The sequence below is a fragment of the Xiphophorus couchianus genome, chromosome 7 (genome assembly GCF_001444195.1).
Source record: "Xiphophorus couchianus chromosome 7, X_couchianus-1.0, whole genome shotgun sequence".
Classification (NCBI taxonomy): Eukaryota; Metazoa; Chordata; class Actinopteri; order Cyprinodontiformes; family Poeciliidae; genus Xiphophorus; species Xiphophorus couchianus.
This window is the reverse complement of record NC_040234.1, coordinates 2,175,974-2,189,402: the sequence shown is the minus strand read 5'-3', so window position 1 is coordinate 2,189,402 and position 13,429 is coordinate 2,175,974. Positions and strand designations below refer to the sequence as shown.

The following is a 13,429-nucleotide window of genomic DNA, read 5'->3' as shown; positions in this document are numbered from 1 at the left end:
AGTGGAAAAGCAGACAAGCTTGGGCAATTTTTGAGAGAATTGCCACCCAACTTCCCTGAGCTTTTCTGAATGTTCAAGCAGACCACGTGTCTTTTTGGGAGCACATACTTGTGCCAAAAGCTTTTCTCTACCTTGAACTTCAATAAGTCCAAGTACAGGTCCAGACTTACTGACGAGCATCTTCAAGCCCTACTTAGGGTCTCAACTGCCTCCTCCCTTAAGCCAAATGTGGCTCGGCTATGCGAGAAGAAGCGCTGCCAGACCTCTAGCAGTAAGAAGTAGGCAGAAGAAGCCATGTTCATAACAGTTTATGTTCAATGTTCCACTCATGTTCAGAAAGTTAAAGGTTAAAGAACTGTTAATACAGCCATTTGAATCTGAATTATAATAATTACATTTCTCTACTCTTCTATATCTGCTGTGTTATTATTATTATTTTATGTATTTATTACTGATTAGTCCTTTTTCTTATGAATTGTTTATTTATTTTTTCATCTTATTTTGTGTTAAAAAATGAAAATAAAGACATCTGATAACATTGGAATGTTTTTGTAAGAGCTTTTCTTGTGGAAAACCCGATTCGGCCCAGCCTCACCCAGACTCTTCATCCAGCGGCCCCCGGGTAAATTGAGTTTAAGACCCCTGCCTTAGTGGGTCTGGAAGGCATTACACAACAGGTCTTTAATATATTTTTTAGTTCTCAGAAATTCAGTGATTTAAAAACTAGGAAAGTATTTTAAAGCATATTCTCAGAACTACAGAAAGCCAGTGTAAGGACTTTAGAAGGGGGTGATGTGCACTATTTTCCTTTTATTAGTGAAAATACAAGCAGTAGGGTTTGAAATCAGTTGCAGGTGTCTGACATTTTAGATCTGTGAAGACATTGTTGCAGTAATAAATGCGACTACAGATAAACATATGGATGAGTTTCTCTAGATTGCTGGGATGTAAGTTCTTTAATTTTGGAATTGAAGTCCTTTCAAGTGATGGAAGAATTACTTTTTAATCAACTTTTGTGTGTCTCTGAAGGTTCAGGTTTGAGTCTGTTACTACACCCAGATTTCAGGCCTGATCTCTAGTTTCTAGCTGTAATGACTATGTTGATTCTTGATCTTTCCACTTTAGGTCAAAAGATAACCTCAGTTTTGTTTCTATTCAGTTGCAGAACCTTACAGCACACACACACATAGATTTGTTCTAGGCTTCTGTTCAGTGCTTCGATAGTTCAGAGTCACCCAGTGACACTGTAATGTAGAAGTGTGTATCATCTGTGAAGTAAGTGTGGCTAATCATATAACTTTTTCCAACCAGAGCTAGTGGGACCTTGTGCATGGAAGGGGTTGAACATTGTGGTACGCCAGATGTGACGTCTATCCACACCAATGAGGAGTTACCTACTGAAACAAAAACCAGATAATTCTTAACATTCACATGGCTCAGTCTATTGTAACAAGCACTGTTAAAAATGCTGCTAATAAATCTGAAAGACCTTTCTAAAGACTGAAGACAAAGAAAAAAAAACAGAACGTAACCTCTGCATTCTGTGAAGCTCTATAGTAACTTGCTTAGTTAGTAGTTCTGTGAAGGGAAGGTCAGTTGTTCTTTACATTCACTCAGGTATAAAAGGAAAGGGTTAAACCAGGTACAAAGGCAGAACAGGAGCAAGAGCAACCACTCATCTGCAGCCATCATGAGCACCACTGAGACAGGCAAAACTGACATGAACATGAGGGGCAAGGTAGGCAACCTTTAGGGATTGAAAAATACTTATTTTGTCACATAGCAACTGATCTCAAAAGATGGTTTTCTCTTTTCCAGATCATCTTCTATGAGGATAGGAACTTTATGGGTCGCCACTATGAGTGCATGAGTGACTGTGCCGACATGCACTCTTACATGAGCAGGTGTCACTCCTGCAGGGTGGAGAGCGGCTGCTTCATGGTCTACGACCGCCCCAACTACATGGGAAACCAGTACTTCTTCAGGAGGGGAGAATACGGTGACTACATGAGTATGATGGGCTGGAGAGACAGCATCAGGTCATGCCGTATGATCCCCATGGTGGGTTGGTGAATCTTTCTGCTAATCTGAACTAACAGCAGCGTATTCATTACCTTTACATTTGTTTTATGTTTCTTTTACAGTACAGGGGATCCTACAGGATGAGGATCTATGAGAGAGAGAACTTTGGTGGCCATATGCATGAGTGTATGGATGACTGTGACTCCTTCATGGATCGTTACCATATGTCTGACTGCATGTCCTGCCATGTGATGGATGGCCACTGGCTGATGTACGAGCACCCCCACTACAGAGGCAGGATGATGTACATGAGGCCTGGAGAGTACAGGAGCTTCAGAGAGATGGGATATGGAGGCATGAGGTTCATGAGCATGAGGAGGATCATGGATTCCTGGTATTAAATATGCCATGTTTAATGCTGGTGAATAAAAGTATTTTGAAATTATAATAATTTTGTCATGATTGTTTATTAACACCTGCTCTAAAATATACATCAACATATGAAACATCAATAAAATGCAATACAGGTTTATTACCCAGATTCATACTAAAATGGACTTGTTTTGACCATTTACAATTAGAAGGAATACCTTAATTTAAAAGAAATTTATTTTTCTTCACTTTCTTTCCTTACCTAGACCAAATCCCTCTAATGAAGGGTTAATCTTAGTGTACCTGTCCTGGACCATTTTTTAATTGCGAGGACACCAAGGCAGATTTTTGTCTGAGCAGGTAGTCTGGCAGTGCTGCTAAATCAAGATCAGAGACAATGATGGGGTGCTACAATTGAGACCTTAGTTTTTCTCTTCTGCTTGGTGAGTGGTGCATCCTACAGAGTTGTCTCCAGAGTATTTGGGATGCCTCGTTCCACTGTCCATGACATCGTCCTTAGGGTCACAGAAGGCGTAGTTGATATTCGCCACCAAGTCATCCACCTCCCTAAAACCCCGTTGGACCCAAGTACACCTCGCTGCAACAAACAGCAAGGGGCAGGGACGCCACCTTGCTCAATTGAGTTTCTTATGTATTGTTAAGGAAATATGGCTATTTTTGATTGTTTAATATAGTTAAGCTAATGCCATGTGCGTTTAAGTAGATCAACATTCCTATTTGGACAAGCTGATGCAAGGTAGGAGTTCAGAGATAAACATTCTCCTGGCAAGGCTGTAACTTAGAGCAGCCATAAAACACTATGCTCTTGAAAGGCTTTAAATTAGTAGGCCATAAAGAATATCTTCCCCGGCTCACAGGTCAGAGGTCGGGGGTTTCCCAGGAGCTCAGAGTTGCATCTGGAGTTGATCACAACTTAGGAATCTTGGAAACACTTAGGTTTAATTTCTGATACACCTTTTTAATATTGGTAGCAATAGTGTGTTAGATTAAAATATATTACCCAAGCTACAAGTACTAATCTAGTAAATGGAATGTATTTGAAAATGTACTAACTATGACAATATTGGAATCAAAAGGGAATGATTTGAATGTTATGTTTCACAGGTTGAAAAGACTTCTATCTCATTATTGTTTGTGATAAGGCAAAGATTCAAATCTTTGGAGAAGCTGACTGCAGAGGAGCAAGATAGGTTTTGTGAAAATAACTTAGAACTTTAATAACTAAAATGACTCTTGATATTTGTCATTAAAACTCAGGGGAAGGTTTAAGTTTTTTCCAAGGTAGTTCTTGGTTGGTCAAAACAGAGGTACACCCTATTTGCATATATTAACAAAGAGAAACGCCTTCACTAGAAAAGGGAATGCGCAACAATAAGAATTCGGACAACTGCCCTGTTTTGCTTTTAAGCAACAGCTGTCTCCAAAGGCGCCTTTGTTCTTTTCTTTTAATTCTTTTGTCTCAGGTAAAGAATGTACTTTTTGTACTCTGAAGTTTCTTGTTAAATTCATACGGTGTTTTCTATTGAATTAAACTCTGTATCTCTGTGACGTCATCGAGCCTCGCCGTCTGTCTTCCAACCGTGACGACATCCGCTCGGGACCCGGGCTAACAGGAGGAAAAGAGAGCAATCCTTTTTCCAAATTTTAAGCTAACCTAATAAATTTCCTCCTTAGCAGTATACATGTATACATTGTAAATGTTTTTTATCATAGTTGATCAGGTTGCATTTCATGGCTCCTTATTTTTTTTATTTATCCTATAATTGTGATAGAAATATATAGGTATTATTTGCAATGGAAAAAGGTCTTGTTTAGGTCATTTAATTCTTAATAAAATGAAAAAGTATGGTGTCTTGTTAGAAATTTTATCTTTTACGGTGCCAGTAATGCCGGAATTAATAGTAAATAATAAAGACTTTGTAGTATTCTGATTTAGTGATGTAATTATGTTAGTTGTGTTGCCACCCTCACGTCACTAGAAGCAGTAGCAAACCCGAAAAAATGCAACTAAGGAGCAGATTTAGAAGTACACACAAAGTTACAGAATTTAAGAACTGTAAGCTGCGCTGAAGTAAATGAAAGAGAGACGTCCAAATGCGTGCTGCGAATTGGATTTCTTTCCTAAAGGTGAAGAAGATATATCACAGATTTCAAAAGAAAATATGAACAGGAGACAGCGGATAAAACAGGAAATAGTGCCCCCTTCATTTCCAGAGTGCAATGGTCCAATTTCCAAAGGTCTGACCCTGCCCATTTCTGTTTGCTGCAGCGAGGTCCTTCACAGAGGACCTGGACGTAGTGTCCCATGGGCTTGCAAGGCTTGGACGCCACAGAGCCTTTGTAAAGACTGGGTGCAATCGACGGCTGCCACATCCACATTAAGTGTCCAGGCGGCCCTGATGGTCAGTGCTATTAGAATAGGAAACTATTCCCATCCATAGTATTACTAGCCGTTTGTGATCATCAGGGTAGCTTCATCGACACCTACGTGGGCTGGCCCGAGTCACAACATGACTTGAGGGTCCTCTGCCACAGCCCACTCTACAGGCAGTCAGTCTATCCTCCTCCGAGGCATTTAATTCTTTCAGATGAAGGGTACCCATGCCTCCAATATCCACTCCCCTTCATCACTCCGTCCAAGAGGCCACTGCAAGGTGTGAGAGCCCAGCTCTTCAATACTCATCATGAAGGAGCACGTTCTATTACAAAGCGTAGGATGATGAAAACAAGGTTCCGTGCCATCGTTTTTGCAAGTCCTGGAGGTGCACCCCACCTTTGTACCTCATGTAAGTTTTGGCCTAGCGTTTCTGTGTGTGTCTGCTTTACCTCCCACTAAGGCTTATATACTCCTTACCTCCCACTAAGGACTATATATATATTTATATATATATATCTCCCGAACCAGGATATTTGCAGTCCTACAGAGGAAATCACAAAATTGCAGTTGGCAAATACAGCAATACAATAAATTCAATTTATGTTTATTTGCTTGTGACAATAAGAAATGACATACTTACATACAATATATTATTTAAGATGATCTCATTTCTTTTTGGTTTGCAGAGTTGTCACTTTGTCCTGGAGGCCCATCTTCTCTAGAATAAACCTAGCACATACAGAAAAAGAGAGACAAAATGCCTGAATCTTAAAAGGAATGAAAGTTTTCAGAGAAGGCCACATAACATTGCACATAATACATCGGTGTTCTATCATGTTATACAGTATATATACTTAATTTGTTGACATGACTACTAAGAGGAAGAATAGTGGTATCTTGAAAACACTGTCTCAGTTTTATATAGGGGTTAATAAAACTGGACAATTACTTTAGACCTTTAGGCTAATGTGGCATAATTTTTGGCCCCTGTAAAAATATGGTAATTTTGGTCCCTCAGGGAGCTGAATTGTCCTGTCTGCTCCTTGGACCCTTAAACAAATGGACAAATTAGTGTAAAGTGACATGTCTTGCTTAACATTGAAACTGAGCATAGCTATGTACTTTTTCTGGCAACCAGGTTCATGTGTGGATACGTTTAAATATTTCTGTGAAAATGCCAAAATACCACAAGTGCTTTGTTTTATACTGAGATTTACTTACATTTTAAAGTAAACTCTTCATCACGTTCTGTTGATAAAGTGGCTCTAAAATAATAATAAAAAGGTTAATTTGATCATAAAATATTTTAAAATGCATTGGATTTTTCTACAAGAAATAAAAACAAGTGATGTATTCATTTTCAAATATAACCTTCAGCTCTCATGTAAGAGATTACAGTTGAGTCTTAACTGAAATTTAACATTGACCATGAAAATGCTTACATGACAAGGAATTTGAAATGTCTGCCAAAATGATTTGGTCAGAAAAAAATAAAATCTTTCAATTCTACCGTACATTAACTGCCCTTAATTATATCTGTGTTTAGCTTCCTCTCATTGGGGAAAAGCCAGTGAGATTTTGAAAAAGATGTGTTGTGAGTCAGGTCTTTTCCCAATTTCCTTGCCAGCTGATAAGTGTCAAACAAAGCTGGCTGGTAGTGTAATGGGAACCGAGATCTCCGAAAACGTCAGGGTAATATTACAATAAAAAAACTATTGATTTACTTACAGCTTTCATCACTTTCCATCATCTTTGTCGCTATCCTTGAAAAGCTGTCTTCGATCCACAATAAATTATGGCATACGGTGGGCTACGAAGGATACACGAGACCCATCCTTCTGGTAAAAAGAAGGGTGCATTTGAAGGCTGTATTTGGAAGAGTCTTCAAATGTGTTCAGGCCTTGTCGCAATGCTATGACGTGCAAAACTCTCCGTTCGCTTGGTGGAATTTTTCTGCCATAGTCCAAGAGCACACATTTTCAGTCTGAAAACAAGATTTCATGTCTTTTGTTCTCCAAACTTTTAATACTTTTGCTTACATTTTCATTATGAAAGCAGGACTTTATGTCTTTCTTCTCAAAACTTGCAATGCTTGTACTCAAAACCTCTCCTTGTGCTCACACTTAATCTGCTCACTTATGAAACATGGAACTGCCTTTTAGCACAGTCGCCTGGCTACCTCTCAGCCAATAGAATGAAAGTGTTATACTGGGTGCGTTTGTTTCCTTCTAGCGGGCGTGCCTGTGTGGCTACTATCAATAGTAGCAACTTGCTACACTGCCCACTGGATGAAAATGTGTGCTCCCGGATTACAGCATAAAATTTCCACCAAGTAAGCAGAGAGTTTTGAAAGCGAAGATTTGCGTGCCAATGCTATGTGCATACAGTATGCATTCTCAGTATGCAGCGCATGTGCTGTACTCTAACTCATCGCAGACATAAAAGTAATAAATAAAATAAAAATGCTAATAATAATAATAATAGGGGGTCTGTTTGACTTATAGTTGTTGACTGAATTTAACCCTTTACACAAGCATTCCAGTTTTTCCTACAAATGTAACAATGGTCATTATACCCAAACAGTTCGACTATAGTTTCATCAGACCACAGGACATGTCTCCAAAAATGAACGTATGTGTCCATACTGCAATCTAGCTTTTTATGTTTCTTCTGAAGTAAAAGGCTTCTTCTTCCTTCAGCGTCGCAAGTTTTTTGGTCTGGAGTCAGTCTGCAGTGCTGCACATTTCGGACCAAAATATGTTCATCTCTGGGGCACAAAACTTGTATCCTTCCTGTGCCAGCACATTCTCATCATGTCTTTACTTCCTAATGTTTAAACAAAAGAATGCGGTACCTTCAGGCATCTGGATATTGGTCCCACGGCCAAGGTTGAGCTTTTGGAGCTGAACCAGATTGGTGCAGCTTCACAAGACTCTTTCTGATGTCCTGGCCAATTTATTTTGACTTTTCCATCATGTCAAACAAGACAGCAGTGTGTCCAGGTCTGACCTTAACATACATCCACAGTTGTGTTTGCAATTAACTCAAATGTGTCAGTCAACCTATCAGAGGTTTCTAAAGCCATAACATCAGGCTTTTCCTATTTTTAGGAACACAATATTCATTCTGCATGTAAACATCTGAATTCAAAGCAAGTTACAATAAAATCTCTAAGAAACTTTTCTCATTAAGTTTTCTGACATTTAGCAAATAGAAAAAAATGGTAATTCTTATTCACCTAGAAAAAGAACAGTATGGCCTCATTTAACTTAATTGATTTAACAGACTGTCTTTTTATTCAGTGAATGTAAATATCTGGTTTCAATTGTAAGTTTCACCCAAAAACAAAATGAATCTTTCTCACAACACAGTACACTTACAGTACCGTTATTACCATAGAAAAATAGATTGCACCAAATTTGTTCATATTGAGTATCTTGAGCGTTGAAGTAAATTTTGACTTTGTAAACACCAAAAACAAGAAAATCATTATAGTTTAGATAACCACTGTAGAAACAATGTTTCATTCAAGTCATACACAGAATTCTTAACATTCACATGGCTCAGTCTATTGTAACAAGCACTGTTAAAAATGCTGCTAATAAATCTGAAAGACCTTTCTAAAGACTGAAGACAAAGAAAAAAAACAGAACGTAACCTCTGCATTCTGTGAAGCTCTATAGTAACTTGCTTAGTTAGTAGTTCTGTGAAGGGAAGGTCAGATGTTCTTTACATTCACTCAGGTATAAAAGGAAAGGGTTAAACCAGGTATGAAGGCAGAACAGGAGCTAGAGCAACCACTCATCTGCAGCCATCATGAGCACCACTGAGACAGGCAAAACTGACATGAACATGAGGGGCAAGGTAGGCAACCTTTAGGGATTGAAAAATACTTATTTTGTCACATAGCAACTGATCTCAAAAGATGGTTTTCTATTTTCCAGATCATCTTCTATGAGGATAGGAACTTTATGGGTCGCCACTATGAGTGCATGAGCGACTGTGCCGACATGCACTCCTACATGAGCAGGTGTCACTCCTGCAGGGTGGAGAGCGGCTGCTTCATGGTCTACGACCGCCCCAACTACATGGGAAACCAGTATTTCTTCAGGAGGGGAGAATACGGTGACTACATGAGTATGATGGGCTGGAGAGACAGCATCAGGTCTTGCCGTATGATCCCCATGGTGGGTTGGTGAATCTTTCTGCTAATCTGAACTAACAGCAGCGTATTCATTACCTTTACATTTGTTTTATGTTTCTTTTACAGTACAGGGGATCCTACAGGATGAGGATCTATGAGAGAGAGAACTTTGGTGGCCATATGCATGAGTGTATGGATGACTGTGACTCCTTCATGGATCGTTACCATATGTCTGATTGCATGTCCTGCCATGTGATGGATGGCCACTGGCTGATGTACGAGCACCCCCACTACAGAGGCAGGATGATGTACATGAGGCCTGGAGAGTACAGGAGCTTCAGAGAGATGGGATATGGAGGCATGAGGTTCATGAGCATGAGGAGGATCATGGATTCCTGGTATTAAATATGTCATGTTTAATGCTGGTGAATAAAAGTATTTTGAACTGAGATCTTTCATGATGGTTTACTATTTCTAAGGCTATGACACCTGGTCAAAGATATACATAAACATATGAAGCATCATGCATGGCCTGGATTTTATTGAAATGTAATAACAATTGTCAGTTAAAAACTTATTTCCAAGAATGTAAAAATGTTAAAGGCTTTAAAATAAGAAAAAAAATGTACTGGGATTTTTCTAAAATGTCCAATATAAAAAGTTCAAACAAAAAAAGGCACAAAACCAAAGGGGAGAAGACACTTTAATAATGAGTGAGCACTTTGTTGCTTTTTTGGTGAAGTGAAATAAATTATATTTAGAGTAAAAGCAGGATTAAGGGTTTTATTGATTTGCTTAGAGGTGGTTCAGTTGTAGGTTTATCCTCATATACAGTTGAGTTTGTGGCTGTCGTTGCAAATGTTGCTTTCAGGAGCTGTGATTGAAAGGTCCTCTGTGTCAGTCCAGATGGTAACTATAGGAGGCTGTCAAACTGAAGAGGAAGGCATTTATGCCTGATTGTCTCTTAACCTTCCCCCGGTCTTAAGAGACAGGGTCATTTAGACCCCACAAGTTTTTTACTTTGTTCGCAGCCCAGCGGGATTCACTGAACCCATGTGCACTTTTAAGCAGTTTTTTTTGTGTGTGGTTTTCGAATCTGACAGTCTGACGTTACAACCCCCCCAACTGCCCTGCTTTCCAACCGTGACATTTTCCATGCTCTTCCTGAGTGTTAAGCTAAAACCACAGAAGGAAAACCATATTCTATTCACAACTTTCACCAAGACTTAGAGCAGCTTACAGTCAAGTGTGAAGCAAAGAAGATGTGAGGCTTCTTCTCTAAGGCTAAGACCATGAGCCTTAAACTGGACTGCTTCCTCATAATGAGGCCCAAGTTTCTGACTCAACCTTAGAAGTTTAAGTTTCTCTGTGGCATGTTCGCAAGTGATGGTATGAACATGAAGACACTTTGACAATTTTAGGGCATTGTGTACAATATTCTTGGCAGTGCTCTTGTCTCTTATAGTGAAGAATAACCTGAGACTAGAAGTAATGTTTATAAGTTACCTTAGAGCTCAGAATAGACTTGATGAGCCTCTGCATCGCAACAACTGAGTTAAGGACACAATTGGGCAGACCCAGAAGAAACTGGAGGGACTGCATTTCACTTCTAGATTGGGGACACCATGGAATCCAGAGAATGAACTGAAGACTGATGCTGAAGAGAGGGATGTCTGGATTTCCCTCCGTGTCCCATAATGGCCTGGTCTTGGATAAGAGGAAAACAATAGATCTATGGATAAGTGAATTGTGATGCCAAATTCTAGCCACATTTTGGTTAATGAATGTAGTTAGTCAATGTTCACTTTTACCTGTTCGATACTGAATTTAATGCATGTTGCAATGTTGTTGAGTGTTTTGCTTGGAAAACTACCATAACGATCCACTTTTGAATGAGTCAACGCAGTCAATGTTTTGGCGTGACAATCACAAAGCCCTTATCTCAATCCTACAGATCAGTGATTCCATACCTGGTCCTGAGGCCCTGCATGTTTATGTTTCCCCATTCTAGCACAGCTGATTCAAATGATTGTATTACCTTCTTTGCATGCCTCTACTTGTTCCAGTAGCCTCTTAATCTTTATTCAAGCCAAGTGTGCAGCAGTAGGGAAACAAATAATGCAATCAGGACAGTGGGCCCTGAGGACCATCATGTGGGACCTCTGCTTTGTGGACAGATCTGAAATGTATGTAAACTCTTGACTTTGAGGACATTAATAACTAATTATTTGACAAAGTCTTACTTTCAACAGTGTGGCATTAGAAAAACTAAATAATTTTAGTAATTCAAACTGACCTAACATAAGAGGTTTGGCCTGATTTAACATCTGTCAGTGAGGAAAAAAGATGTGTATGAAAACTTCTGGTTTCAAGATATGTTTGTTGTGTTTTTTTGGTAGTTTGATTTTAACCAAATTCTAAATAATATCTCATTGATAATATGAAATCAGTCCTCATTGCTCTTGAGCAAATCTCTGTTGTGTTTTTATAGGATTCTTTCTGACCATGGTGAAATCCTCAACAGTGAAATAACTGACTGTTGATTTTGGAATCATAGGACTTTTACATATTTTCTCTGAACAGCCTTCAGTCCAACTGGGAGGCCAAACTTAGGATTTCAAAAAGGGGCTTTGTTTTAGCTTGACAAAGGATTTATATTTGAAGTCTTCGAGGGCCCAGTCATGTGATTACAGTACAGGACCACAGTCCGGTAAATGGCTCTATACCATGCTGCTGGGTCAGGGATTTAAACAATGGGGCCCCACTGACTCTGTAGGGTATGGTCAGGTATAAAACCGAGGGTTAAACCGAACAGAACGGTAGTGCAGCGCTAGCAGAACCAACATCAGCATCTCATTTAGAAGTATGTCCACCACTGACATGAGCATGGGCAAAGTAAGCTTCACAATACCCTTAAGTATTTATAACGTCATAGATGGTTTAAAGTGGGTTTTTTCAGCTTATAACAATTACGCCTCTTTTTCACAGATCATCTTCTATGAGGACAGAAACTTCCAGGGTCGCTCCTATGAGTGCATGAGCGACTGTGCTGACATGTCCTCCTACCTGAGCAGGTGTCACTCCTGCAGGGTGGAGAGCGGCTGCTTCATGGTCTACGACCGCCCCAACTACATGGGAAACCAGTATTTCTTCAGGAGGGGAGAATACGGTGACTACATGAGCATGATGGGCTGGAGTGGTGGAATCAGGTCTTGCCGTATGATCCCCATGGTGGGTTATAAGAGAATGTTTTGATAATGATGATGAGGCTTGTCCGATAATAAAACGATGCATCCATTATGTCATAATGTCTCCAAACAGCACAGGGGATCCTACAGGATGAGAATCTACGAGAGGGAGAACTTTGGTGGTCAGATGTATGAGCTGATGGATGACTGTGACTCCATTATGGATCGCTATCGCATGTCTGACTGCATGTCCTGCCATGTGATGGATGGTCATTGGCTGATGTACGAGCACCCCCACTACAGAGGCAGGATGATGTACATGAGGCCTGGAGAGTACAGGAGCTTCAGAGAGATGGGAATGAGTGGAATGAGGTTCATGAGCATGAGGAGGATCATGGACATGTGCTAAAAATGTTTATTTTGAAAAAATTATATCAAATAAAGATGAAACAAAAACAAAACTGTGGCTTTGTCAGCCAAGTGAATGACAGAATCTCACAAAGTGTAGGAGTTTGTGAGATTATTTATTTTATATAATTATTAAACATGGTGGTGGGACTATAATTGTCACATGGTTTAGATAACCACTGTAGAAACAATATGTTTCATGCAAGTCACACACGGCGGAGGAAATTGTGAACAGATGCTAATATCAGTCAGTTTCCACCGAAATCCTTCAAGTGTGCTAGAAGGCTGACGATGAAGCATCATAGTGAGTCCAAGCCAGTGTACCACCTAACCCGAGACCAAGTCAAAACCAAGACCAGAGTGTATCGAGAACAAGACAAGACTAAGACTTTTAGGGTCAGAGACCAAGACCAGCGCTACACGATACAAATAAATTTGAAATATGATAAAACTGCTTCTCAAATTGATCTAAAAGATCCACATTCTACTAAAACCACCAAGATATGAAATGCTTAGAGCTTAAATAAATTATAATTATTTATAATTATTATTATTATAATTAATAATAATTAAATAATCTAAAAACACCTAGATATGAAATTCTTAGAGCTTAAATAAATTATAATTATCAATTCAAACTCTTCTTTGTTCTGCTTTACTTCCATCTCTGGGTCACAATCTGCAGAGTTCTCACATCGCCCCTAACAAGATAACGCCCTGGGTGGTTGCTCATATTGCCTATGTCAGAAACCACCACTGTCTGCACCATTAAACATAGCAATCATGACAATGCACTAACGGTAAACAGTCAACTCTGAATACTGTCCAGCAACAACCAAGAAATAGTCAGGCTAAAGGAGCACCGTGACTCTTCTCGCTCTCTCCCGCTGCATGAAG

The 13,429-nt window shown here is 39.5% G+C and overlaps 4 protein-coding genes across 4 annotated transcripts in view; all 4 read left to right on the top strand.

Annotated features, from left to right (window-relative positions):
• The window catches only part of LOC114148448 (gamma-crystallin M2-like), a 47,933-nt gene that overhangs the window by 29,672 nt on the left and 4,832 nt on the right, over positions 1 to 13,429 (top strand). The gene's annotated exons all lie outside the window — the stretch shown is intronic.
• LOC114148452 (gamma-crystallin M3-like) lies at positions 1,635 to 2,470 on the top strand. Its single transcript, XM_028023777.1, has 3 exons — positions 1,635 to 1,738; positions 1,819 to 2,061; positions 2,145 to 2,470. The coding sequence occupies exons 1-3, from the start codon at positions 1,691 to 1,693 to the stop codon at positions 2,421 to 2,423; spliced, it is 570 nt and encodes a 189-aa protein (XP_027879578.1). The 5' UTR covers positions 1,635 to 1,690; the 3' UTR covers positions 2,424 to 2,470.
• Positions 8,567 to 9,387, top strand: LOC114148451 (gamma-crystallin M3-like). The gene is made up of 3 exons (XM_028023776.1): positions 8,567 to 8,656; positions 8,737 to 8,979; positions 9,063 to 9,387. The coding sequence occupies exons 1-3, from the start codon at positions 8,609 to 8,611 to the stop codon at positions 9,339 to 9,341; spliced, it is 570 nt and encodes a 189-aa protein (XP_027879577.1). The 5' UTR covers positions 8,567 to 8,608; the 3' UTR covers positions 9,342 to 9,387.
• On the top strand, positions 11,761 to 13,042 carry LOC114148453 (gamma-crystallin M3-like). The gene is made up of 3 exons (XM_028023779.1): positions 11,761 to 11,831; positions 11,925 to 12,167; positions 12,258 to 13,042. The coding sequence occupies exons 1-3, from the start codon at positions 11,802 to 11,804 to the stop codon at positions 12,531 to 12,533; spliced, it is 549 nt and encodes a 182-aa protein (XP_027879580.1). The 5' UTR covers positions 11,761 to 11,801; the 3' UTR covers positions 12,534 to 13,042.